Genomic DNA, 27696 nt, shown 5'->3' with positions numbered 1-27696 from the left:
ATCTTGCTCTGTCGTCATGCTCTCTCTGACTCATGCGTACCTGCAGCTCCTCTTCTCACATGCAGCCCCAGATCAGAATTCCCAGCTGGAAGGACATCTACACTTGGATATCATGATAGCACCTCAAAAGTAATCTGTTACAATTAATTTATAGATGACCTTTACCCTCTTCCCAGCTTCTTTTCCTGAACTTACCATCACAGTGGTATTGGCATTCTTCTTGGCAGCCAGGCTGGAAGCCTCTTCCTTTCCCTCCAACCCTCTTTACACTTCATGTCCTACCAGATGGTGAGACCTGCCCGTGACCATCTTAAGCCCTCATCAGCTTTCACGTGGTCCAGAGTCAAAGCCGCCTGCCTGGCCTCCATCATTTGACTCTCCAAATTTTCATGCTTCTGACAGAACTATCATCCCATGAACCAACCGGAGCATAGTATGCCCTGTCCTGCTTCATATTCTCACTCCTTGTTGCCAACTTTCAATGTTAATGCTCAGAAGAATCACAAGGGTTACCGGATTAAAATGCATATTACCAGGCTCCCTCCCAGAGATTCTAAAGTGATAGTTCTGGAGTAGGCACCAGGAATGTGCTCTTTTTATAAGCATCCTCTTCGGTTCTAATGCCTGGACTATGCTCTGGGAAGTTCTGCCTTGGAATGTAGTCACAGCCTTTCCATTTTGTCTCCATGCTCATTTCCAGGCTTACTTCCTCTACATCTCCCTATACTCCCATCCTCCACTCACGCTGGACCATTTGCCAACACCAGAAGATGTCATTGAATTTCAAGTTTGTGTTTCACTGATCCTGCTTAACTCTCACCTGAAAAGCTGTTCTTCTTTTATACTACCTATGAAAATCATAAAGCTTTGTTCAAATAGTTCCTGATTTCCAACTCCTTCCTCTGTTTTTTTTATCAGTGCTTCTATAATAGCACTTGCTTCATTCCTTCCCTGTTTTATAATCTCGTTGTTTATTCTAATTGTAAACTTCTTTAGAGAAAGACCTAAGTCTTAGTTATTTGTAACTCCCATATACCCATCAGCAGCTCCAAAGCATCAAAAATAGATGAGATCTTTTGTTTGAGTCTTAAGTAATTGCATGTCTGTTTCGCTTTTGAACATCTTCCCTTCAGAAGGATATTTTGGACTCTTGAAGAGTCCTGATTCTTTCTGATCCGAGCAAATCCCTTTCTACATTCTGTAGAAGCACTTCCTGTGATTCTTCGTGGATTGGGCAGTCCTATTATATTTCATTCTGAATTTTCAAATTCTTTATAAAAAATAGTACCATATCAAAATAGATTTAAAATGTGTGAACTTATCAATTCAAGATTATCTGGGCAGATAATATGTGGCCACTACTGTCTTAGCAGAAATGCAGAGTAAGTAGAAGACATAGGTCTTGGCTTCAGAAAGCTTGTAATACAGTTGGATAAACAAGATATCACATACTTGAACCAAATAAGAATCACAGAAATAATGAATGATCGAAGTGTACAGAGAGTACCTGAAACAGAGGAAATTAATCGAAGTAGACATTGAAGCCAGGTTGGGAATGTGTTGGAGAGACACTCAGAGGAAATTCCAGACAGGAACTGAATGAGCAAAATGTCACACGTCTGAAAGTGATGGAAAACATATCCATTTGGCTGACTCACACAGCCTTGTTTTGTAACAAGTTATCAGGTTGGTTAAATTGGATCATATTTTCTGTTACGTCAAATGGGATGATGATAATTGTGAGGAATACTAACCATGTCATTTATTTCTGATGTAATTGTGTTGGGTTTTCACTGTCATCAACAGGGACCTGTCTAGCAATATGATAATGGAGCTACCACCCCACATTTTTAAAGACCTGAAGCTTCTACAAAAACTGTAAGTTCTTCTTCCCACCATCAGCAGATTTAAATGGCAACATCTTGAGCTTCCAAAATAATAACATCCTGATGCTTCTTTCCTCCCTCTTTCTAATGGTACAAAAGGAATCTGTCGTCCAATCCTCTTTTGTATCTCCACAAGAACCAGTTTGAAAGTCTTAAACAACTTCAGTCTCTGTAAGTGAAATATAACAGTATGTTGATTATCATTTTAGTGGATATAGTTTACTTGAACCACATTTGTTTTTAAATGGGTATTTTATAGAGAGAGGGCTTTTTATTTGAGCACATATCATCAGACAGTTGTGAATATCATTGTTACCAGCAACTATGTTCTGAATGACAACAAAACCATCCAATATGTTGTGAAGAACATTTCTGTGTTTGAAGCTACGTATACCGGATTCACATGGAAAAGTCTCATCCTGCAGTCTTCCCAAAGAATTGAATTTTCAGTAGTTTGGTTACTAAACAGTTGGTAAAAAAAAAAAAAAAAAAACAATAACAACAACAACAACAACAAATCCCAGCTTATGTAAGACCTGCTTCCTTTTTCCTTTCTCCTTTGCCGCAACAGTCTACTTGATATTGGTCTATGGTGCATGCTTCTTATATTTCTACCAGTAAAGAATAAAATTATCACACCAATAGGACATTCAGGCACTTAATGTTGTTTACTATTTTAAAATGTCAAATATATTAGGTTTAAATAGTGTCAAGAACCCTGACAGTTTTTCTCTGAACTTCCTCATTCCTTTCCCAGGAATAGCCATTGTTGGTTCAAGTTTATTGTTTGTTTTTACACAGAGGGCATACACATTACATGATCTCAGCCTAAAGATTTTGTTCATTTAATTCCAAAGACTAATCCTTAATATCACTTTTTCCTCTTGCTAAATAGTTGTCTTTGGAAATTGATTCCAGATGTAGGTTCTCTTTCACCTTTTCAACAGGTATTAGTGAGCACCAACTGATGAAAAAGAGTTGGCTCCTGTTCTTAAGAAGTGAGAATATAAAAAACCAAAGATATATATTATATATATGATTTATATATATGCCATATATGTTAGATTATTGTATTTTCATATAAGAATAGACCTTAGGATACGAACAAAATGATTTTTCATTTACTACACGCTGAATTCTAAAAGCCAAAATATCATACTACTGCATCATGCCTTTCTAAAAGTCAAATTAGAAACTAGAAAGTATTTACCTAATACTTTTCTTTATTTCTTTTCTTTATTGTCTCATTTCTTTTTTTTTTAAGATTCATTTACACATTTATTTTACAAACATTTGCTGGCTACCCATTTATCCATTGCACTGTCTTAGGCACCCAAGATACAGTGAGCTCTGCCCTTTTGGAAACTATCAGCTATTAATCAAATAATCACACAATCCATGTAGAGCTAAAACTGTGATAAGTCCAGAAGAAAGCCAGAGACCAAAAGAAAGAAGAGGGAAACAAATCCTTTAAAAAGGACTCAAGAGTTTCCTGCAGCAGAGGCCCCGGGACCATTCTGGAGTATAATTGCTCCACTAGGTTTCATTTCTGACTGCCAAAGATCAAGGCAGTTCTGTGAAGGACTCAATGGATACAGAAAAACTCAGAACCATGTCAAAGAAATCCTTATTCAGATCAGTCAAAAAGAAACTGAGTGAGAATCAAACATCTTTCAAAATAAACCTTAAAAGTAAAAGGTTCCTGTCCTTTTAGATTTTCCTCTCTCCATCTGTTTTGAGAACATGGCAGACTCCCTTAATTCATGCCATCCTAAAGAGTCTTAAAAGAATCTGTATTTGAAGACGCTTCTGGATAAACGAGGAATATAGGGGTTCCCACTGGAGCCCTCTGAGGACATCTCATGGGGTCTGGAGGAAGGAAAGGCATTATGCTTCCCACTACTGTCTTAGGAACACTTGTCCTGAATTGGAGCCTTGCTTACTGCTTCCAGAGTTTTCTACCCCAAAGATGCATAGACCTGGGAGAAATGACTGTATTTGAATCCAGGTTCTCACAAAACCTACTTCAGTGATGTTCTCAGGTTGGAAATATCAGTTCCTGTCTGAAACCCTCCAAAACTCACATGGTGTGGTCTATAAAATCAAACTAGGCAGCCAATTTCACGATCACACAAATCACCACTACCATTTTTAAATCAAAGAAATGCGTGAGAATGTTCTATTAGAATGTAATTCTGCATATGAAGTGACAAAATCAGCTCCAACTCACAGAAGTCATAAATAGAAATGGCAATCTTCTAAGATAGTTTACTGTAAAATTTTCATCCTAATTTGAACTGGTAACAAGACTTTGAAGCGTGGTATCTAGGATATGACAAAAAATGCAATTATTAAAAAGTAAAGCCCTGAAAACATGAAACCTATTGTGCATATTTTCCAGAGACCTGGAAAGGATAGAGATTCCAAATATAAACACACGGATGTTTCAACCCATGATGAATCTTTCTCACATGTATGTATGTATGAAAGAATGGAGAAGTAAGCATGGCGAAATATTGCCGATGTCCTAGTATAAACTGTCTAATGTGTCACTGCAATGTGTTTTTATGCAAGAAAAGTCTTTTTATTGAGAACTTTTTAATTTTGTCACCTTTGGTCCCTGTCAAATAGAGTTCAATATTATGATGTGCCGACATGAATGACACTTCTCCCTGGAAACACGCTGTTTATCCAATTGAGGCCCAATAAGAGATCAGGGTACCAGAATGCCACACATTACACAAGATGAAGTCCCTGGCTAAATGGTACTCAGGAGACCTGGAAACATTAATTCACCTCACATGAATGAGCAGTCGGCTGCTCTAAGATTTGAGCCCTTAGGAAGCAAGATGCTATATAAATTCCAGGTGTTGTTACTGTTACTAAGTGCACTACAAAATGGAGGTAATTAATCTTTATAGTAGTTTTTGATGTCACTTTAATATATTTGGCTAAAGTGCACTGTGTAAGTTGTGTTAATATATGTGTTTATGACATGATTCATTTCTTTATCAACTGTGTAATCTATGTGTTCATGATTTCAAAAATTAACCCTTGTTATCCACAACAATAGGGAGGATTCGGTGTAAGATTACAAGTTGGGTGCAGCAAGTGGATGAAATGGTTGGTGTGAAGGTGCTCTTTTGGGAGAACATTTTGTTTATGTCTCTGCAGTAGGTGTGATTACTAAAAGACAAGTACTTGATGCATATCCACATGGTTTTCATAATTTCTCTTTCTGTGGCACCAGTAGATACTTATTAAATGAGGCTATCATTTCCTTGTTGTGGATAGAATGTGAGGTCCTTTTTGAATAGAGAAATTCAACCTTTTTAGAACTTGATGGGGAAGCTGGCACTTAAAATACGAACCTTGCATTGAGGCTAAGAAAGACCTAACAATGAGCGGAAAATGTGCTAAGTTAGTTCTTCCCTACTAAGTGACCTAGTTATTCACCTTCCTTGTCCACCATTCATTTAAACACCTCCGCCTCATAACCCCCTGCCCTTCCACCTGCCAACCTGTGCCATGTTCACAGAGGAGGTGAGGTTGAATGACCAAGAGACCCTAGCTGGGTCTATCTGAAGACAGTGGACATAAGGGAATCTGAAGACAGTGGACATAAGAGGTCAAGTTAAGTGTGTGCCAAGGACTCCAGTCAAGGAGAAGATAAAAAGGGAATTACACATCAAGTTTCTTTAATTAGATAGATGATTTCAGGAAGCTAGACTGTCAGCTACTTGAAGGCAGAGATTGCCCCGTATTTCTCTACCTGACAAGCCCAGCACTAAATTACCCATCATTCACTTGCTCATCTAGGAAGTGTTTGTTGTGTACTTCCCGTGTGTCAGGTTCTAGATCTGAGAACACAGGACAAACAGGAGACAGAAGTGTCCGGCCCGTGGAGCTTCCATTTAGCTTTGGAAACAGAAAATGGACAAATAAATTGTGAATAAACACTGTGAAGAAAAGTATAGCAAGATGAAGGGACAGAAAGAGGCTATAGATGGCTCGCGTAGAAGAGAGAAGTGATGTCTGAGCAGACCTGAATGGAGGGAGGGACCAGGTCTGGCAATATCTAGGGGAGGAATCTTCCAGGCAGAGGTAAGAGCAAAAGCACGGCAGTGAGAACAGGGCTGAGCCTGGCTCCTCTGCGAATTGGAAGAAGGCCAATATGGCGGAGTGGAGTGAGCAATGAAGGGAGGGGGAGGGGGATGTGGGCAGTCAATCAATCACAGGGGCCTTGAGGCCACAGCAAAGTAAAGCTCGGTTTAACTTGCTAGTCTTAAACCTGAATGGGGAGATGGCAAAAAAGGATTAGACAAACAGAAATGACCTAAAAGAGGTGGTACAAGAAAACAAAAATGGAATACGTTTTATGGGAGTGGGGAAGCCTAAATACACAGGTTTGGGGAATGGCGATAAGCCAAATGACCTACCAATTCAAACACGTCAAGCTTCCACACACCTAGGTCAAAAATACACTGATCACAAACACACCTATACTTGCCTCTAGAAACTGTTTAAGCCCTTTTAGGCCGTGGTAAGAAATCTGCTTCTTCTCCTAGCTCCTGTGAGACAGAGTTTCCCTAGTCTCCGAGACCCTCCCTTTCTGCCAGTGTCAGGGAAAAGGAGGCTGGTTAAGTGAGTATACTTAAAACGAGGTACAAGACAGAGATGTTTTCAGTGAGCCACCCAAACACAAGCCCCTGAATGTTTGCTGTAGATCAGTGTAAAAGGGACAATTTACTTTTTATGATACCCTAGAGAATAATCCAATGTGATGAGGAAAAATGGAGTCCTAGGGATTTCACATTCTCCTGTCCCCCCCCCGACTCACCTCAGTCAAGGCACGAAATTTCTAGGTCCTTCAGGTCCTTCGTCTTCCCAAGAGGCACCCTGCCTAGAGTTACATAATATTTAATGAAGAATTCTATCATTGCATAATCACTACTAAACAAAAAATAAACAGACCTAGTGAAGTTGCGTACCTGGCAGAGCAGCAGCTCTGGTATGGGGTGGCAACTGTCGTTTCTCTGTCATTGCTGTAAAGTGACTCTTTTTTTCCCTTTGAATTTAGTTATTTCACAAACTTTCGATACTGCTCCTATGCTCCCCATGTCCGCATATGTATGCCCTTGACTGACGGCATTTCTTCATTTGAGGACCTCTTGGCTAACAATATCCTCAGAATATTTGTCTGGGTTATAGCTTTCATAACCTGCTTTGGAAATCTTTTTGTCATTGGCATGAGATCTTTCATTAAAGCTGAAAATACGACTCACGCTACGTCCATCAAAATCCTTTGTTGTAAGTATGTTTCCTATCAAACGGACTTAGGATGCCTTCTGGGACCTGTGTGCTAGATACATATTGGCCCTTCAACAATAGCACTGAATATAAATTCTATGAGCTGGGCTGCTTTTTTCTAAGTATGATGTACTGTTCTCTTTGGCTCTCTGTTTTAGATTGCATGAGTTTGCAGTGACCCAGCACCCACCGCGTGGGGTTATATCTTGGAAATGGGGTAACAGGGAGCCAATGAATCAATGGACAGATTATGGAGGACAGGTTGTGGGGTATAAACTAAGCTCTGTTTAACCTTCAATTACAACAGCACCCATGTTCCTCAAGCCCAGAAAATAATTCTCTTTATTAACTATGCAAGTAATATTTGTTTGCTGTTCAAAAACTAGCTTTCCCACACAGATTCCCCCCAAGAAACACACACCACCCTTATTTTTAAATTATAAAACAAAGACCCAGTGTGCTACTTTAGAATTAGGACAGCTTTTGTGAAGTCCTTTGTGCTTTAGAGACTCTTGTCGGTGTTTATATTAGTTCATTTAATACAGGATGGAGGAGGAAGACATAATTAGAAAACCAAAGCAGAGATGCTGGGAACTACCAACAGACACCATATTGATTCTTTAACAGGTGCAGACTGCCTGATGGGTGTTTATTTGTTCTTCATTGGCTTTTTTGATATAAAATACCGTGGACAATATCAGAAGTATGCATTGCTGTGGATGGAGAGTTTACAGTGTCGCTTCATGGGGTTCCTGGCCATGCTGTCTACCGAAGTCTCCGTCCTGCTGCTGACGTACTTGACTTTGGAGAAGTTCCTGGTCATTGTCTTTCCCTTCAGTAACATTCGTCCTGGAAAATGGCAGACCTCGGTCATCCTCATTTGCATCTGGATTGTGGGATTTTTAATAGCTGTGATTCCATTTTGGAATGAAGATTATTTTGGAAACTTTTATGGAAAAAATGGCGTATGTTTCCCACTTTATTATGACCAAACAGAAGATATTGGAAGCAAAGGGTATTCTCTTGGAATTTTCCTAGGTAAATTATATTTTTCTTTTTCTGGACCAACGTAATTCTGATAGAAATACCAGAAATTTCAGCAAAGATGTCTTTGTCCATTTCAGAAAGTAAACGATTATACTCCAGACTGTGTCCTTTTTTGAATGACAAGTTCTTACTGAGTATTTATAGTTTTTATTAAACTTTTTATTATAGAGATTTAGTATGGGAAACAAAAGCATACTGTCAGGACCTCCGGATGATTTTTTATTATCTGTAAGACCCTTTGATTTTCACATTGTGACTCTGAGCTGGAGGAATTCTAGTTTAATGTTTTGACCTGCAACCCCACCAAGTTATCTGAGATCATTTATTTTTACAATCTAGATATGAGTTAATTAAATAATAATAATAAAATTCTGGAAACTCGCTAGCAGGAGATTACCGGAATGGAAATAACAGGAAGGTTTATTGCCTTTGGTAAATGCAGCTCTAAAGTCAACAACGTAAGAGTACTTAATAAAGCTGTTTGCTTTTCAGTTTTCTGAATGCCCCCTAATTTTTTAGAAAAGATCCTACTTTCTCTGTTTAAAAAAATGAATGAGAAGTTTAGCTCTTCAAGGTTAGAAAAAAGCATTTGTTATTGCCCAATAGGTATCCCTTCTGGTTAAAATTAAGGCGATTTCCATGGCGTTTTTTAACTAAGGCAGTATTATCATTTTAATTCCCCTTGTCCCTCTTTTCCTCATCTAAGTGGTCAATAACCTCTATCATCCTTTCTTTTTCATTGAATAGTTTTTTCATCAAAATATGCTTCAGCCTTCTATTTCTTCCAGTCTGTACCTACGACCACCTTCATTTAAAACCTCACTACCTCAACCCCACAGGGCTTATAAATAAGGGTTCACTACATTAACCTTTACCAGTCCTTTGGCCTCGGAGGCTTCCTCTCTCCTATTAGCCTGTTTACTACCTGAGTATCAAAAAGACTCCAAGACCTTCAATGAATTCCTGCTACTACCAAGGTAAATGGTAAATTAGTCCCTTAAACGCATCCTAAAATGGCTCTAACCACCAGTCCCAGCTCTTGATCTCTTCCTTCTCGTCTTCTGAGAAATAACTTTCTTAGCACCATTTTAATAATACTCTTCACATACTACCTGCTCCATAACTATTTTTTCACAGATATTGTAAACTGTTCCTAGCATAGATGCACTTCATAGATGCACGCACACACACACACACACACACACACACACACACACACTACATTACATTCAGTGATTCATCAAGGATCTATTAAACACCTGCGATAGGCCAGGCACTATTTGGACCCTGGAGATACAACAGATCTGCCCTCACAGATCTGCCACCAGAAAGGGGGATAAGGACAAGTAAACACATTCTTACATCACAGACGCACAAATACCACAAAGAAGGAGTACTGAATGTTCTAGGAGCCCCAAATCCAAGCACCAGGGAAGGCTTTCCAGTAGAAATGAATCCAAATCCTTAGGCCCAAAGGATAAGGAGGCGTTAGCCAAGTGAAGTCTCTTCCAGGAAAAGACGTAGTGGATGTAGGGGCCCATAACCAAGGAACAGGTCCAGATGAAGGGCCAAGGAGTTAGGTGTGGCTGGATCTTACAGTTAAAGGGGGTGGGATAGGCTAAAATGGGTTTAGCACCTGTGACGTATTCCAGACAGACAAAGAGACAGTCACACACACACACACACACACACACACACACACACACACACACACCTCGTCATCATCTATATACACTTGGCTTACCTATGAGAGGAGTCCTAGAGCCCTTTCTTCTCTTTAAAGAGGATAAGAATACCCAGTTTTTAAATGAATTCTTTATTTTAGAATGGAATTAGATTTAGAGAGAGGTTGTAAGGATAGTACAGTTTCCATATGCCCCTCGCCCAGCATCCCCTATTGCTAAACTCTTGCATCCCTATGGCGTTTTCAGAACACACCCTTCTGGTCTGTTCATGTCTGTTTTCATAATTTGCACCACAGGATCGTCTTTAACTGTCTATTCTCTTTTATTCTTAACTGAAGTTTCTGATAAGAGGCCTCACATAAACCGATTTTATAAAATTCTATGGTATGGCTTTATTATGAGATTCTGTGGAATGTGAAATACTTTGGATAAAAACAACAGAACACTGGGAATTTATAGAATTTTCCCCTAGACTTCACCCATCTTACATATAGTCGAGATTCAGAAGAACATTTTTTTAAACAACTTTGAAATTGTATGCATATTTTATGTTCGCCGTGAGGAATAAGATCATTACTCTTAGGAATTTTATTATAGAAAGAATATGACAAAGTGACTAAAAAGTCAACATTATAAGATAGTGATGTTAAATGAGAATCATCTAAACATATGTGATCCTAAAAAATAATCCATATAGTTGATTTTTTAATTTTTACTTATTTCTTTTTTTTCTAAAACAAGTTTAAAGGGTTCTGAATCTTAGTTTAAATTACTGTAAGCTATCTGAAAAAAACCCAAAAATGGATTTTTGTTCTATGTATTATTTTTACTTAGGACCAAAAAATCCATGAGAAATAATGTTTCTGAGTCTATTATTTTCTTGATATTCCAAGGTTATCTTGTTCATATTTATAAGATAAAAAAATGGGGTCATGTTTATTTTTTGAGATGTACGTATGATTACAGTAATCCCTTAAGATGTGAATTTGCAGAGAGCAAAAAAAAATGATAATAGCTTTTTCTGGCTTTAAAGAAGCTAAAATTCATCTCATGATACACATAGATCTGAATTTCAGAGCTCTGTAACTCTTCATAAAGGGTTTGTGTATTTCAAATATCTTTTCGATCTGACAAACCCAATTCCGTTAGCTTACAGCCTTAGATTCAAGGTTTTTAGCTGATTACGACCGGGCTTATGCAAAAGAATGCTTCTCAGAAGTACAGTATAAGAAGACGCACCATAATGAACATCTGTGTAACACAATATTTTTACTGTTGATTTATACACCTGAGATGTTAAGAGCTGTGCTTTTCCCAACAGGTGTGAACTTGCTGGCTTTTCTCATCATTGTGTTTTCCTATACTATTATGTTCTGTTCCATTAAAAAAACTGCCTTGCAGACTTCGGAAGTGAAGAATCACATTGGAAGAGAGGTGGCTGTTGCAAATCGTTTCTTTTTTATAGTGTTCTCTGATGCCATCTGCTGGATTCCTGTATTTGTAATTAAAATTCTCTCCCTCTTCCGGGTGGAAATACCAGGTCAGTCCCTTCCATTATTTCCAAGTACATTGTGCCATCTTACACCCCCTGACGAGAGCAGAATACAGTGCCTGACATATAGTAAATTCTCTGTCGATACCTACAACTTTGGCACAAACAGCTATTATTTTCCTCAGTATTTTATAATCTGTATTCTAAGATAGAAACGGGTAGTGGTGCAACCCAGACAAGAATGATAAGAAAACAGGAGCTAGGAAAAAAAAAAAACAAAAAAACTAAGACTTAGTGTCTCATTTCTACCTGAGCTAGACAGTGGTTCTTAACCGAGAGGACACATACAAAATCAAAATATACATGCCCAGGTTCCACCCTGGGCTTCTAGATTTAACCTATAGCGGCAAAAGGCTACGCATGGGGATTTTGGAAACGTTCCCCTCAAGGCTCTGAGACACACACCCCTGGTCTATTTCATGGTCCCTGGCCTGTGGTCGTCACACTAGGGTCCACTCCATAGAGTGTCAGATGTCCTGTTCAAGTGCTTCATCCAAAACGCCAGGTTTCCCACCCACACCCCTTGTTCAACCAGAGAAAAAAAACCTTCGTGAGTTAGGATTTCATTTGAATCCCTTTCTAGAACCTAGAAATCACAGACATGGAGGGGCCCTCTGGGGCTTTGGCCCGACTCTCAGTGAAATAGACTTTCTACTTGGGGAGTCCATCCGGGGCAGGAATTGTGTCTTATTCATCTTGGCACTCCAGGGTCACGCATGGAGTTGGCACTTCAGAAGTACTTATAAAGGTGTGATGAAGGTACAAGTAACAAACAGCTATAACAGTTTATGTCCCTCGGGCCTGTGCACAGAGTCATGGGAGGCCTTGTCAAAGGCCTCACGGCAAAATGACACGTAACAGCCAGAGCTTCCCCTTAACCTGTCCGTTTATCCTGAACTCAAGGCAGAGGTAACCCTGGAGCCATGTGAGGTGTGAGAGTGCAGAACAAGAGAGAGATCGGGGCTGACTACTTGGGAACTTCTCCTGGGCTGGGCGGGGAGAGCAGAGGCCATAAGAATGTGCGTGCCGTCGCTTGGGGGTGGGGGAGAGCCAGGTGGCTGTGAGGAACAGAGTTAATTAAGATAACATGAGTTTTCCAGTCTGCTACAGCTTCCTGGGCATCTCAATGTTTACATCCTTACATTCCAAATTCAACAGGACTAAAATGGCCTTTGGCCTCATTTGCTCATAGAATAAAGTCCAAATGCTGGGATCAGCATTAGAGATGTTTACCTCCCACCCTGCCCTCATTTTTCTGTGATACAGGCCCATTAGAATTATTGGGATTTTTTTGTTCTGTACCTTTTTGATGTCTTGCCTTTGCTGAAGCTGTTTCCTCCACCTGGATTTTATCTTCCACCTGTAAGACTCTAGCTTACTAAATTCCCCTTCTCATCCTTCAAAATTCAACCCAAATATTTCCTCTCCCAAGGTGCCATTCCAGACTTCTTTCCAACCCACTCCCATCCAACTCAATTGCTTAAATGTCTGTTACATTTTGTTCATACTTCTTATTAACCTCATCTGAACTGCCTCCCACCAGTGTTATTTTTTCATGTGTTCATTACTCCCTTCAGATTATAAGGTTCAGGATGTTAGGGACCATGTCTTATTCATCTCTCCACAGTGCTTTTCATATAATGTTATTTAATAAATGCTTCTTCAACTAAAGATGGTGAACTGGTCCAAGAGTAGTGGAACAGGGAGGGTAAGAGATGATTTCATCAACCTTCCCAACTTCTCTTTCCACACCTTTAATGTCCTTCCCCACCTCAGGCACTCGCTTCTCTTGTGTGATAGAAGAAGGACCAAGCGAGGCAGGAGTCCTGGGTTTCTGTCCTGACCCCGTCACTGAGCAGTTGAGGAAATATAGGGAGGTCACCTCATCTCACTGAGATGATTTTCATACGGTCTTTCAAATTTCTTCCAGTTTTCATATTCTGTGAGTCTGTCAACTCCATGAGGCTTTTTCTCTCTGTATTACAATGCTCGGGCTGCCATAACAGAGTAACTCAAACTGGGTGGCTTAAACAACAGAAATTTATTTTTCACAGTTCTGGAGGGCTGGAAGTCCAGGATAAAATGTCAGCAGATTTCTGCTGTGGCCTCTCTTCTTGGTTTTCGGGTGGCCACCTTCTCACTGTGTCCTCACATGACCTTTCCTCTGTGCGTGTTCCCATAGTATCTCTCATATAAGAAAGTTTCCCTCTTCTTATAAGCGGACCCGTCAAATTGGACTAAGGCCCACCCTAATGGCCTTATATTAACTTAATGACATCTTTAAAGGGCTGTCTCCAAATAGTCACATTCTGAGGTCCTGGGGGTTAGGACTTCCATGTATGAATTTGGGAGGGCACAATTCAGCCCATAACACTGCCTGATTTAGAATCAGGAGATGTCTGGTGATCCAGGGTATCTGAGAGCCACAGGAGTAATCATCCTTGGAAAGACTATGACATTTCAGATCATAATGGGGAACTGGAATAGGAAAAAAAATATCTTGTGAAAACCTTATTGGGCCATACATCAGTCTTTCTCTACATTTGTAGCTCAATACTTTGAAGTTTGTCTTGAACACTTCAATGGACCTAAGAGAGTAGCCTTGGTCATTTTTGACTAAGCCCCTTCTTGTTTGCCTGACTTCCTATGTGTTGTAGGAAATGCCACACTCACTGACCTAAATCCATTCTGTGCCCACCCTCCAAGAACTCTGGGGTGCGCTCCACCAAGGCATGTCACTGATAGTACGTGTGGTCAGCCTGAAAGATAAGCCAGCATTAGCCCTCCTTTCTCAGAACTCACCTGCTGACCTTATTTTAGGGAGTCAACTTGAGACTGAATGGGAAGTCTCATTCCAGGTCACAATTTCCTTTGGGGACATAACAGACAAAAAGCAACTTACTTTGTTCTGTTTTGCTTTGTTGTTTTTTTTCAATCATGCACTGTCCATATTGTCTAATTTTAAAAAATTAAATACAAGTAATACAGTAATATGAAATTTTAATAAATCTAAGATATGCTAAATATAGATATTTTTCTTCCATATTCTTTTCAGTTCAAAAAAATAAATAAGGACAAGAAAGAGAAGATGGGATAGGAAAAGAGAAAGGCAAACATAGAGAAAAGGAGAAGGGAGAGAGACTAGGAGAGGAGGAGAGAGGAAGAAAGTTGAGCAGTCAGGAAAAATAGAAAAGAAAGAGAAGAACAGAAAAGATGGAAGGAACAAAGCAGGGCAAAGAAGAACAAGTAACGGTGTCTAAAGGATAAGAAAACTGTGAGGGTGGGGAGGAAAGAGAAAGTGACAAAGGACAGTGACAGGGAATGTATCCCTGGCCTTACAATCCAGCTCTTCCCCTGAGCTGGGAGTTCTTTGATATTTTTGGAGATGTGGGAAGAAGTAGCATAGTGTGGTGGGGTCAGAGAATCACAGGTATTAGTGCTGAAGAGGGACGTCAGCAGAGCCGCCGACTCTGACCCAGCCCCCCGACTTCGATCAAGTAAGTTATCATCGGCCCCTTTCACAGATAGGGTAGTTGAGGTCCAGGGAGCTTAGGTGATTTGCCCATGGTCACGTAGCTAAGTGTCTGACCCTAACGGCAGGCTGTGCATAAAGGGGAAAACACACTTCACCCTAACCAAGTGCACGATGAATTTGGAAAGGACACTACCATCACAAATTTCTCCTCACAAAGGACTTTTTGTGGCATCTTTCCCTTAATATTCTAATTAGTATCTGTAAGGCTTCACACAAAAGGATTGACTAAGTTGGAAGATGTATTCTCATTTGTTCTTCACATCTTCAGCCTCCACTCTGGATAGGATGGTTGGAATGCGAGGGGGGGGAAATAAGGCCTTCAGGAGTGGAGTTAAGACCAAGGTCAGATCTGACCCTGGACCAGACGTTTCCTGAACACTGATCTATTGATTAAGAAGTATTTCCTCATTTTCTTACTTTTCTATCAAGAAAAGCGATAAAGACAAGGAAAAGACATTACATATCAACTTACATCTATGAAGTGTTTTTTACACATTTCCTCTCATTCGACCTCACGACAAACTACCAAGTAGTTACTGAAATTCAGAATGGTAGGACCTTGGATTTATAGCTCCTATGCTCCTCCAACAGAGAGATTTTCAATAAGGTGAAAGAAAACTTAGGTGAACTAGGTAGCCTCCCCAAATAGCATTGACTACAAAATGTTATGTGTTATTTGTGATGTTTACAATTTCCACTTCATGAAATTTTCCACACTTCATTTCCTTCTCCAGGCACAATCACCTCCTGGATAGTCATTTTTTTCCTTCCAGTAAACAGTGCCTTGAACCCAATCCTCTACACGCTCACAACCAGCTTTTTCAAGGACAAGTTGAAACAGCTGCTGCACAAACATCGGAGGAAATCGATTTTCAAAACTAAAAAAAAGAGTCTCTCTACATCCATTGTGTGGACAGATGACTCCTCTTCACTTAAACTTGGGGTTTTGAACAAAATAACCCTTGGGGATGGGACAGTGAAACCAATGTCCTAGTAATGGTTTCAGATCCCTGGACTTGTTCAGGGGACTACCTATAAGAAAAGTACAGCGTTTGGAAGATGACGTCTGCAATGCTTTTCATCTCCACCAACAGCAGACCTTTCTGCACAGAGAGCACAGCAGAATGACTTCTGGCACACGCCACATTCCAATAGCAGCTGTACTATTCATCAGCCGTGCCAAGAACTGTACCTACGGGTTCTTCTCACCCTTACATTCCCGCAATGCACTAGTGAATCCATAGATAGTAGGCTCATGTGCAGTGGAACTGTAGCTAGTCAACACTACCAACCTACTGGTGAACACCCACATGTTGGCACTGCATGGTCTGCTTTGTACATTGAGTTGCACTGTCCACAAAATAAAAACATTCACGACATTAAATTCCAGTGTGACCATGATAACATAAGCCTAGCATCTCTTCCCTTACTTTTTCAACGTCAGATGAAATCATCAGCATCCTGCTGTACTGATGACAAAGGATTTCTGAGATGTTCATTTGCCTCAAGCCTGCCCCTCCGGAGACCAGAGGAGTGGGAACGTTGAAAGCAGATCTTTACACAAGGCTATCACACCCAACATAGAAGCAGAGAGAGACACTGACTAAGCCTAGTACCATTTACCTTCTTGGCTATTATTTAATGTCAGTAGAGCTGAGATCTCAAACAAGATATTTTTGTCCAGATTGCCCAGGCCACAAAGAAAAATTGGGCATCCCAACTGCCAAAGCTATATTTCAATATCTTTCAGGTATATCTTCTTTAAAGCAGTATCCCTATTGCTAGAAAGTTCTGCCTTCACAGAACACACGGATGAGTGGTAGTAAAGGGGATTTAAGAATAGTGGTTTGGTTGGAACCATTTACATATTCAGAGAAATTCCCACTGTTTTTAACAAAAAGGCCAGTAAGTTTCAATTTGATTTTTGAAAATGGAAAGTACTTGTAAAGGCCTGGACATGTTATCAAGAAAGTCTCTATGTGAAAAAAAAATCGGGTAAATAAAATTATATTTTGCATTTGTCTATATATTATTTTATGCTTAACAAAGCCTACAGAGAGTGTTTATTGGCTGTTACCATGTTTCTCCTGATAGAGAATATAGCTAGGAAACACCCACCTTAGCTAACAAAACACATCTTACATGTTTCTCTTCCCCCTTTTTCCAAAGCATGAAGCAATACTTGAATGTCTTCACTGCTTGCTGCATTCTGAGTTCCTTTAATGAGTGGAATGGAATCTGAGAACCCCAGATTACCTCCTATTATGTGGATCCAGTAGCATCCAAGAAAGAATCTTAGAGTTCATATGTCATAGCAGTTCTAGTAATTTACCTGTTATTGCTTAATAGTGACTAAAAAAAACATTATGTTTTGATCAAGTGAAATATTTTTTTGCATCAGTGAAATCTTTCCATCAGGATTCTACAAATAATTTTCCTCCTCATTAGGTAGGCTGCCCTTTTCCCTTATGGTTTCAAACTTTCCTCCATCTTCTTTCCACTATGGTGAGTTATTTCCCAACTTCTTTGCTATATTTGCTGACATTTTATTAAATGTCTTTTGACAGTCCTCAATCATCAGATGATTTGTTTCCTAATACATTTCCCAACATCAGGAACATAAATAAGGAATAGACCCTGAGCCCAGGGTATTTAGATCTTAGCACAAACGCGTATCTCGCATTCTTGAAAAGCATCAGGCATGGCCCACACACTAAGCATCTGGGAACTGTGTGAATGTCTGCACTCTCACTGTTAAGTAGTGGACGTGAAAAGCATAAGGTCAGATGTATTGGGGAAGTTGGCATCATATCTCACAGAAAAACTGAAGCTATATACTGGTCAGCAGCATGATAACAGATAATATAAAATTGAATTCTAATGGCTTAATGATCTACACTCTTATTCTGTACTACTATATAAATAGAAACCTGTAAGAAAATCAAAATATGTTTGATTTTAGCAAATAAGTCTTTTATCTGGATTAAGTAAGGTCTTTTGCATTAGGTTAGTTGTTTTCTAAACCCAGTATTTCTGGATGGTTGTGAAAATACCACCTCTGTTCTTGAACCACTTCCCATAACAATATAAACAGCAAGTAAGCATGACTTGAGAATGTAAGAGGCCATAGACTGTGCCATCTCTGAGTAGGAAAGAATGAGGGCAAATTACCCAGTCCACATCCCCATCATGTTTCTGTGTATTAATGACGTCCGATCTTGAAATAAAAAAGATAGTCTAAAAAATCAACATGGAGTCTCAATGAGTGTACAAAATAGGGTACATGGTTTATCTGTGTTAGACACAGCTAGGCTTACTTACATCACTTTGTTTTGTTCTTAAGGTTTATTTGCAATCAAAATTAAAATTGTTTATGTCCATTGCAGTTGCTAAAAGAGGCCCTGATGACCAGGGTATTTAAGTGGGATTACACATAGCTAAGCTTTAGCTCCCAGGTAGTGGTATTACCGTCCCCCACCCAACCATTCACCCCAACTCTACAGCCCCATCCACCTATTCTCTATAGCTTATCATAGAGCCACAAAAGCAGACCCATCACCTCAATGTTTTTCTCTTAAGGGTGACTCCGATACCAGATCAAGTCAGTATTTGGTAATTTGCCACATATATATTCATGGTACATTGTCAATAATTTATCTCACCCAATGTGATCTTTCACTCTGCTTTACCATCCTCAAGTTTATAATCAATGCAAAGATTCAGAGAATGCACACGATAAAAATGAAAAATGGTAAAGTGTCACAAATCATATGCTCCCTATTAAATGCTCCGAGAGAGGTCTGAAGGAAATGGATCTTCCAAAATTAACAAGGAATACATGTAAGACATATTTCTCTTTGTCTTTTCAATGTAGCATAAACGGGCATATGGTCCTGTTTAACAAATAGCCTTAGGCAATTTTACTCAAGAAACAAAGCATTGCAAATAAATATTTGTATTTTCTTATTTCCTGAATAAGGAAAAGAAAGACTGATTACAAAGATTTCTCCTTACATTTATCTGTTTATATGCCAATTGTCTGATATCCTGTTTTTGAAAGATAGAAGATACATATTTAATAAAGACAATGTTTACTTCTGAGCCAGTAATACAAAATGTAATTAGGGTATTCTTTAAATGGCTTTGTAGTAGGAGATCTCAAAGTCCGTGAGGAATACTTCCTAAAGCCCTGAAAGCTGATTGAAACCTATTACTCAATGTACTTCACTAGAATACACATCAGGATATTCTCTACATGATGCAAGTGGAAGAAATCAATTACAAATAGAGAAATAGAAAACAATAAGGCCAAATGACAAAATTGCAGATCCAAGAATGGGTGCCTTATGCCATCTGAACGGCCCGGCTCCAGTTCACGATGACACCTCTTATCTCTAGGACTGAACAAGCATAACTATTTTGAGTTATAAACTCATGACGAGTTTGGATACAAGAAGAAATTATTTCTGGACTCTCTGGGAACCAATAAAACTTTCACCTATTTACTGATTCTCTTAATTCATGGTGCTGAGGTTTGATTCATTAATGATGTTGTAATGGAAACTATATACTTTCCTACTGCAGACCATACACCTTCAGGGCAAAGAAATACAGAGTCAAAGTGAGGGAGCTGGTGCCATAGTTCCTGGTCAGTCATCAACTACTTATAAGACCTCAGACAGATGACTTTAAATCTCTTCAATTCTCTATAACTGAGTTTCCTTAGGATCATATCACATAAACTGATGTCCTATTTCTGGAAGGATCCATAATGTGGATTAAACCACTTGCTGAAGGTCTGTGTGGCTTAAAAATCCAAAAGTTACATGGAGTTCAAGGATCATCTAACTCTCAGTTTCCCTGGGATAATACAAGTTCTCAGAAAGAACCAATGCACAGGTCACCAATGTTCAGAAATCCACTTCTCGCAGCAGAGGCTTACAGGGTTCCCATTCTATTTTGGAAAGAATTCTGAGGCAAAACTTCAGACAATGAAGCTTCCTAAGACGTGGAAGATTACAACAGTACAGCAGTGAGAACACTTAAAAATTAGGTGACCTCTTGTTAGCAAAACCTAGGAATACAGACTGGTGTAATTAACAAGCAACTGTTTTAATTAACTACAAGTCATAAACTGGTCTCTTTACCAAAGTGTATAAATAGTTCTACTATCACCTACATGATCCTGGAAAATACACAAATGCACAGGCATGTCCAGCACTTATGACTGGGTACATTCTTGTGGAAAATGTTGTTAGGGTAAAGACACAACAACACTTCTAATTTCCCCCATAGAACCAGGATACAGCAAGTGGTTCTTGACCCAGAATTGATCTCTGCCTCAAATCTTGCTCCATCAGCCATGAACTCCCTCCCCTGTATCATTAACCTCTCCTCTCTTCTGGCCCTTTCTGCTCAGCTCACAATGCTCCAATTTCTCATATCTAAGAAGACAGTCCTGCTACCCAACACCTTCCTTTAGTATCTGCCTATTCTCACCTTCTCTTTATAGCTAAACATTTATAGCTAAACATCTCCTGCTTGAGATCTTCATGATAACAACTCAATGGACAGTTGCCATTTCCTCATTTCTCTGAAGAATTTGTCACTGACAGCCACTTCCTCCTTTAAACTCCTCTCTTGGAATGAAGGACACCACTCCCCTTTCTACTACTTCACTGGCTCTTCCTTCTCACACCTTTATGAGTTTCCTCTTCCTCCACCTGTCGCATAAACTTATAAATAAGTTTCTGTGGTTTTACCCTTGGCTCCCTGTTCTTTACTCTCCTTAAGTCCCTCCTGGGCTTTAACCTCTCTATAACTGTCATAGCTAAGTAAACTAATTTTTAAAACTCACTTAAAATAATTATTAAGTAGAAGGAGGTTATTTTGATAGTTCTTATTAAATCTTGACATTTATTTTTTAATGTCTGCCACCACACAAACTTGTCAAAATTTCTAACTTCCCTGCTGAGAATCAACTATTCTTTCAAACTCAACTAAAATTGATGTATTTTTACATGTTTAACAAATGGATTCAAAACCCACCAAAATCATTTGTTTGGAAGATTTTTAATAGAAAATCCCATAAGCTTAAACTACATAAGTGGCCTAGGCTAAAGAAGGGAGATGAAGATTCTGGTGGCTCTCTATATAAAATTTCCTCTCAATTCCTTTATTTTTTAATCCAGGACCTAAGCTTACGTAACTTCTTGCTTTTTTGGTGCAGATGTGTCCACCTAAAGTATGAAATCCAGAAAGGAATCTTAAGGAAAAGTTTTACACGTATTACTGAAGAGTCACTGGATGGAGTGGAGTGGAAACCTCAGATCACATGATAGCCATCGTAGAGACTGAGCCAGTGATATTAATTGATCTACTTTTCCAGTTTTTATGTAGCTGGCAGTAGCCTTAGAGATCAAGGGCTGTATCGTTCTTCTGCTTAGTAAACAGCAAATCCTTTTTTCTTAGTTTTCCACTCTTTACTGGCTTATATTATCCCTTAAAAATGCCTGGTTCCTGGGGCACCTGGCTGGCTTAGTGGGTAGAGCGTGCAACTCTTGATCTTGGGGGTGTAAGTTCGAGCTCCATGTTGGGTAGAGAAATTACTTTTTTAAAAAAAAAAGTCCATAAAAAAAACCTTGGTTCCTCACTTGCTTTGAATTTCTCATTTCCACCTCTTTTATGTTATTGTTCAGAAAAAGAAAAGCCTCAAGGTTTTGTCCTAAATAGGGGCTAACTCTAAACCCACCAGGCACTGGGTTTTATTTAGATTCACAATTGTGTCTTTCCAGCCTTAACCCTACCCTTTGCTCGACCACTGTGGATCATCACCATCGTTGGAGTCCTGCCATGTTTTTTGTCAGACAATAAGAAAACAGTTGGACATAATGTATGATTCTAAAATAATACATTTTTTAAGGAAGTGAATCACTTCAGGAAGTACACATCTAAATTTCTATTGCCATTCATTTATTCAGTCAGCAAACAGGCTTTGTACAGCTAGCTACCTGGAGCTGCCATAGTGCTGTCTGACAAGGTCATCTTCAAGGGCAGGCAATTCACACTCTGATAAAAGAGGCTCAGCAAGACAACCGAGGACTTCTCTAGAGTTATCTTCAAAGATTAAGTCCCACATGTGTACCAGTCTTATCACTTTATCCACAGGACATTCCTCTTTATTGCAATATCTTTTTCTTTCTACTTTTCTTCCTTTTCCCTCTTTCAAACTTTTTGCTGTTGTTTATTGTTCTTTTTCTCTTGCTCTCTCACTACACACACACACACACACACACACTCCTCCTTACCGCTCTCTAAATCTGTTCTTTGCCTCTTCATTTCTATCCTGACTCTTTCTATTGCTGTCTGTCTGTCTGTCTGTCTCTGTCTCTCTCCCTGGGCAGGCAGTGTTTGGACAGGGGATATAAGACCAGAGTAAGGCCAAAAGTGAGACACACTCTTCTGTTGAGCACATTAGGGAGTAGACTGATTGATTCAGTCCGTTTTTAATGCTCTCAGCCAGCTGTAAGTGCCCTAAGTCAGTGATAGGGGGTCTAACCATCTGACTACGATCATATAGCAACAAATAATAGTAGAAACATCTTATACTGGAACAGGGCTTTACAGTCTGCCAAATGCTTTCACATAGCCTTTAATCTGCTAGAGGTCAAGCATTATTTATTCACAAGTACATGGTATTACAGACATGTACGTACACATAAACACCTCATTATGTTGGAATTAATCTATTTGGCAATCTCACCTACTTGGAACGTAACTAAGTTAAAAGAATAAACCCATAAATTTTTTAAAGCCTTTAAGGAACTCAAGACAAAACAGTTGTTACAGACTTGTAAATTAAACCTCTGAAGTAGAATGGTGCATAAGCAAAAGCACAGAGCATCTCATTTGAGTCATTTATTCATTCACAAATATTTGTCAGGTGCCATTATGCCAGACAATATTCTCAGTAACAGAAATCATCAGTGAACACATGGACCAGAAAGTAGTGCCTGTTTGAATGGAGCTTACTTTTTTGAGGAGTTGGCAGGTAGATGGGGGGAGAAATATTAATAAAGGAAAATGAGCAAAATCTATAGTGTACTAGAGGAGGAGAAATTCTATAGGAAAAAAAAAAACACAAATAAATCAGGGAAGCGGATGAGTTATTGCCAGAGGAGGGGACATGGCAGTGCGAGTCCTCAATAAAAGAGGACATTTGAGAAAAATAGCCAATGCCACCATTTCTCCTCTGTTTATTTATCTTTAAAATGGGAAAAATGATGACTATCTCACAAAATTACTGAAAGCTTTAAATGAACAGATCCATACTCCTGCACAAGCCTGAAATGTGTTAATTACTCAACAAACAGTAGATTCATTGTAATCTCATGAATTTCACTCATCTCAGAAATCTTCATATGTTCAGAATCCATTTTCCTATAGTTCACATATAATTTTAACAAGATTTATTTTCTTATTTCTAAACTCAGAGAAGACTGTAAGCATGAATATATGCGGGATGCATATATGAGTGTGTATGAGTGTGTGTATGTGTGTGCCTGTATGTGTGTCTTGGATATCCATGTGTATTTCCACTACAAATTTAGGTTTCCTGTGATCTATGAACCCCAAAGCCAAGAAACTTACCTAAAAATTAATTCTGGGAGGATGAAAAATAACCCTGAGATAACAGGAAGAACCAAAAACAAATTTCTCTGGAACATCTGTCCCCTACTCAGTCCTCACAAACATCTCCAGAATGTTAGATTCTCATACAAGCCTTTATAGAAATTCTAAAGGTAAGGTTTCACAAAGAATGGGCTCATAATCCAAATTAATAAACCATGAGGAAATAATCCATCATAAATGGGAGCTGACAAACCCACAAAACTAAACAACAAGACTATAAAGCACATTTTTAAAAATTATCCAAGAAATAAAGAAACCGAAACCACAAAATGTATAAGACCCTATGAAACGTATCTTCAAAACCAGAACTTCTTGGGGCACCTGGGTGGCTCAGTTGTTAAGCGTCTGCCTTCAGCTCAGGGAGTGATCCCAGAGTCCTGGGATCGAGCCCCGCATTGGGCTCCCTGTTCCACTGGGAGGCTGCTTCTTCCTCTCCCACTCCCCCTGCCTGTGTTCCCTCTCACTGGCTGTCTCTCTCTCTGTCAAATAAATAAATAAATAAAATCTTTAAAAAAAACCCAAAAAACAAAAACAGAACTTCTTGAATGAAAAATGTACTCTTTACAATTAGAAAGTCCATAGATAGTTTAAAGTTCAGATTATGTACAGCTGAAGAAAAAACTATTGAACTAGAAGTTAGACATGAAGAAAGCACAGAAAATGGAGACAGAGAGATTTTAAAAATACATACATGATGATCAAGATTTAGCAGTCACAGAGGATAGTACAAGACAGTCAAATGCACATTTAAAAGGAATCCCAGGTTCTGGAGATCTAATGCACAGCATGGTCATTCTAGTCAATCCTGTATTGAATAACTTGAAATCTGCTAAGAGACTAGATCTCAAGTGTTTTCACCACCAAAATAACCCAAAAAAGTAACTATGTGGTATGACAGATGTGTTAATTAACTTGATTGCTATATAATGTATACAATATAAAACTGCCATATTGTACATTTTTAAAATAAATTATTTTGTTTGTCAATTATACTTCAATAAACTTGGAGGAAATTTTTTAAATAAAATAAAGGAATAAAGGAATCTCAGACAGAAAGAACAGAAAGAATGGAAGAGAAGCGCTATTTCAACAAATGATGGCTCAGATAACAACATATGAAAAGATGTTCCACATCATATATCAAGGAAAATGAAATTAAAGCAACAATGAAATATCACTACATACCTAGTAGAATAGTAATAGACATTCCCTATTGGATACATCTCATATGCCTCCCCAAATTCTGTACCATCTATGCCAACTCAGTTGCTGTCACTACGACTAGCTCCACGTAGGTCTATGAAGCTCGACTGCGTGGCACTGGTCAGCCAGACATCAAAGTCCCTGACTCTTCCCATCACTTAGCACTCAGGAAGAAGCATTGGGCTACAGGAGGGGTGAGAAGTGGGGAGGGGAAGTAGATCCTGGCTTGTCTGGCAGCTATTAAAGAGGCCAGGTAATAATCTGAAAGTACAGCGTCCTTTACTTCCCTTGGAATGAACTTTGTTCATAGGAGAGAGAAGAGAAATGGAAGCCAACAAATCAATCTCCTCTTTTCCTCTTCCTATGGGCTGTTCCTAGGAATGGTATAGCCTGTCCAGAGACAGTCCATGTGGCCAAGTAGGCCCACCTGCCCAGCCACCAGCTGTATCTCTTCTTCGCTTCTCGTGAAGCAGTGGCATTCACACAAGCCTTGCACTTGCTTCTCAACCTTCCCTGCCTTGCTTCCTGCTTCCCTCAGCCTCACTGCTCTAAGCCTGGCTTCCTAATAAAGCATTAGCACCTAAGCCTTGCCTCAGGCCCTGGTTTTTTAGCGAACCCAGGCTAAGACATCCTACAAACCAACAGTTCAACTGCTAGATGTTCACCCTAGAGAAATCCTTGCATATGTGCCCAGAGGGATGAATACAAAGATGTCCAATGCCTTACTGTTTGTAACAGCACAAAAGTGGAAACATCCTAAGTTTCATACAATAGAAGAATGGATAAATAAACTATGGTTTATTCAGACAATCAATTATCAGACAACAGTTAAAATGATCTCATGTATTGAAATGCAGAAAACAGTATATCCCACATATATCCACTATGGGGGAATATCTTCTAATTTTAAGAAAGGATTTATCTCTGGGAAAGATGAAAGAAAAAAATGATTTGTCTTTAATAATTTTTGTAAAAAATCTAAAAAGACCTGAAGCAAATATAACTGATGTGATTATTGGTTTAACTTGGCCAGTATATCCATTCTTATCTGTTATATATTAATTCATAAACTTTTCTGTGGTCCCATCATCTTTTAGAATTAAAATTTAAATGGCTCAAGCCCTCATCCTACATATCACAGCATAGAATGTGAACTCTTGAGACTTCATCAAGATAAAAATCTTCTGCACAGCAAAGGAAACAATCAGCAAAACTAAAAGGCAGCCTATGGAATGGGAGAAGATAGTTGCAAATGACATATCTGATAAAGGGTTAGTTTCCAAAATCTATAAAGAACTTACCAAACTCAACACACAAAAAACAAATAATCCAGTTAAGAAATGGGCAGAAGACATGAACAGACATTTTTCCGAAGAAGACATCCAGATGGCCAACAGACATATGAAAAGATGCTCAACATCACTCATCATCAGAAGAATGGAAATCAAAACTACAATGAGCTATCACTTCACCCAGAATGGCTAAAATTAACAACACAGGGAACAACAGATGTTGGCAAGGATGCAGAGAAAGGGAAACCCTTTTACACTGTTGGCGGGAATGCAAACTGGTGTAGCCACTCCGGAAAACAGTATGGAGGTTCTGCAAAACCTTAAAAATAGAACTATACTACGACCCAGCAATTGCACTACTAGATAGTTACCCAAAAGATAAAAAAAATACTGATTTGAAGGGGCACATGCACCCTGATGTTTATAGCAGCATTATCAACAATAGCCAAACTATGGAAAGAGCCCAGATGTCCATCACAGATGAATGTATAAGAAGATGTGGTGTATATATACGCTAGAATATTACTCAATGATTAAAAAGAATGAAATCTTGCCATTTGCAATGATGTGGATGGAGCTAGAGTGTATTATGCTAAGTGAAATAAGTCAGTCAGAGAAAGACAAATATATGATTTCATTCATATGCGGAATTTAAGAAACAAAACAGATGAACATAGGGGAAGGGGAAAAAAGAAGAGAAGAAAGCAAACCATAAGAGACTCTTAACTCTAGAGAACAAACTGAGGGTTGCTGGAGGGAAGGGAGCGGGGGATTGGCTAAATGGGTGATGGTATTAAGGAGGGTACTTGTGATGAGCACTGGTTGTTATATGTAAGTAATGAATCACTACATTCTTCTCCTGAAACCAATATTACACTACGTGCTACCTAACTGGGATTTAAATAAAAATTTGGAAAAAAAAAAAAAGAATAGCCTCTAGCAGAGGAAATAACATCCTTCCTTCGTGGGGGTGGGTGAGGGAAGTAAACTATAGTTTTCCGGGACTTCTTTAGTGGCTAACTGGCTTCACCTGACAGCTCTACTCTCCAGCTCTGTAAGCCCCAACTCACTGCTGGGGCCCAAGAGGCTGGCTGTCAGGCCAACTGTTGTGCTGGGAAAGCCACAAACTGGTGGTTCATTTTCTTTTCTTTTTAACAATGTAATTATTATCACATGAAATAAATTATGGCAATACTGAAGGAAAAGGAATTTAAAAACTGAAAATTACCCATAATCTCGCCATTTTAATATAATGACTCTCTTTATTTATTCACTTATTACTATAACTTATTATATAAATAAACATGTTTCTGTCACTGTAAAATGAGCATATAGTATGTACGATTGCATTACACTATTTTCCTTTTGCTGGATTGCAAAATTTTTTTTGTTACACCATTTTCATACTTGTTATTTTTCTATTTAGAGATACACGATTTTCCACTGATGTATTCATCCTAATCGACCTAATTCCCTGCTGTGAAACATTTTGGGT

The 27696-nt window shown here is 38.9% G+C and overlaps 1 protein-coding gene across 1 annotated transcript in view; it reads left to right on the top strand.

The window, feature by feature from the left end:
* Positions 1-16009, top strand: part of RXFP2 (relaxin family peptide receptor 2) — a 56589-nt gene extending 40580 nt beyond the window's left edge. The window contains exons 12-18 of the mRNA XM_045796755.2: positions 1807-1878; positions 1986-2057; positions 4288-4359; positions 6967-7196; positions 7824-8234; positions 11250-11468; positions 15750-16009. Of these exons, the coding sequence (XP_045652711.2) occupies positions 1807-1878; positions 1986-2057; positions 4288-4359; positions 6967-7196; positions 7824-8234; positions 11250-11468; positions 15750-16009 (1336 nt within the window). The remainder of the gene's footprint in view (positions 1-1806; positions 1879-1985; positions 2058-4287; positions 4360-6966; positions 7197-7823; positions 8235-11249; positions 11469-15749) is intronic.
* The last annotated feature ends 11687 nt before the right edge of the window (positions 16010-27696 follow it).

The sequence above is a fragment of the Ursus americanus genome, chromosome 10 (genome assembly GCF_024610735.1).
Source record: "Ursus americanus isolate L20-20 chromosome 10, mUrsAme1.1.p, whole genome shotgun sequence".
Classification (NCBI taxonomy): domain Eukaryota; kingdom Metazoa; phylum Chordata; class Mammalia; order Carnivora; family Ursidae; genus Ursus; species Ursus americanus.
This window is presented reverse-complemented; position numbering and strand designations above follow the sequence as displayed.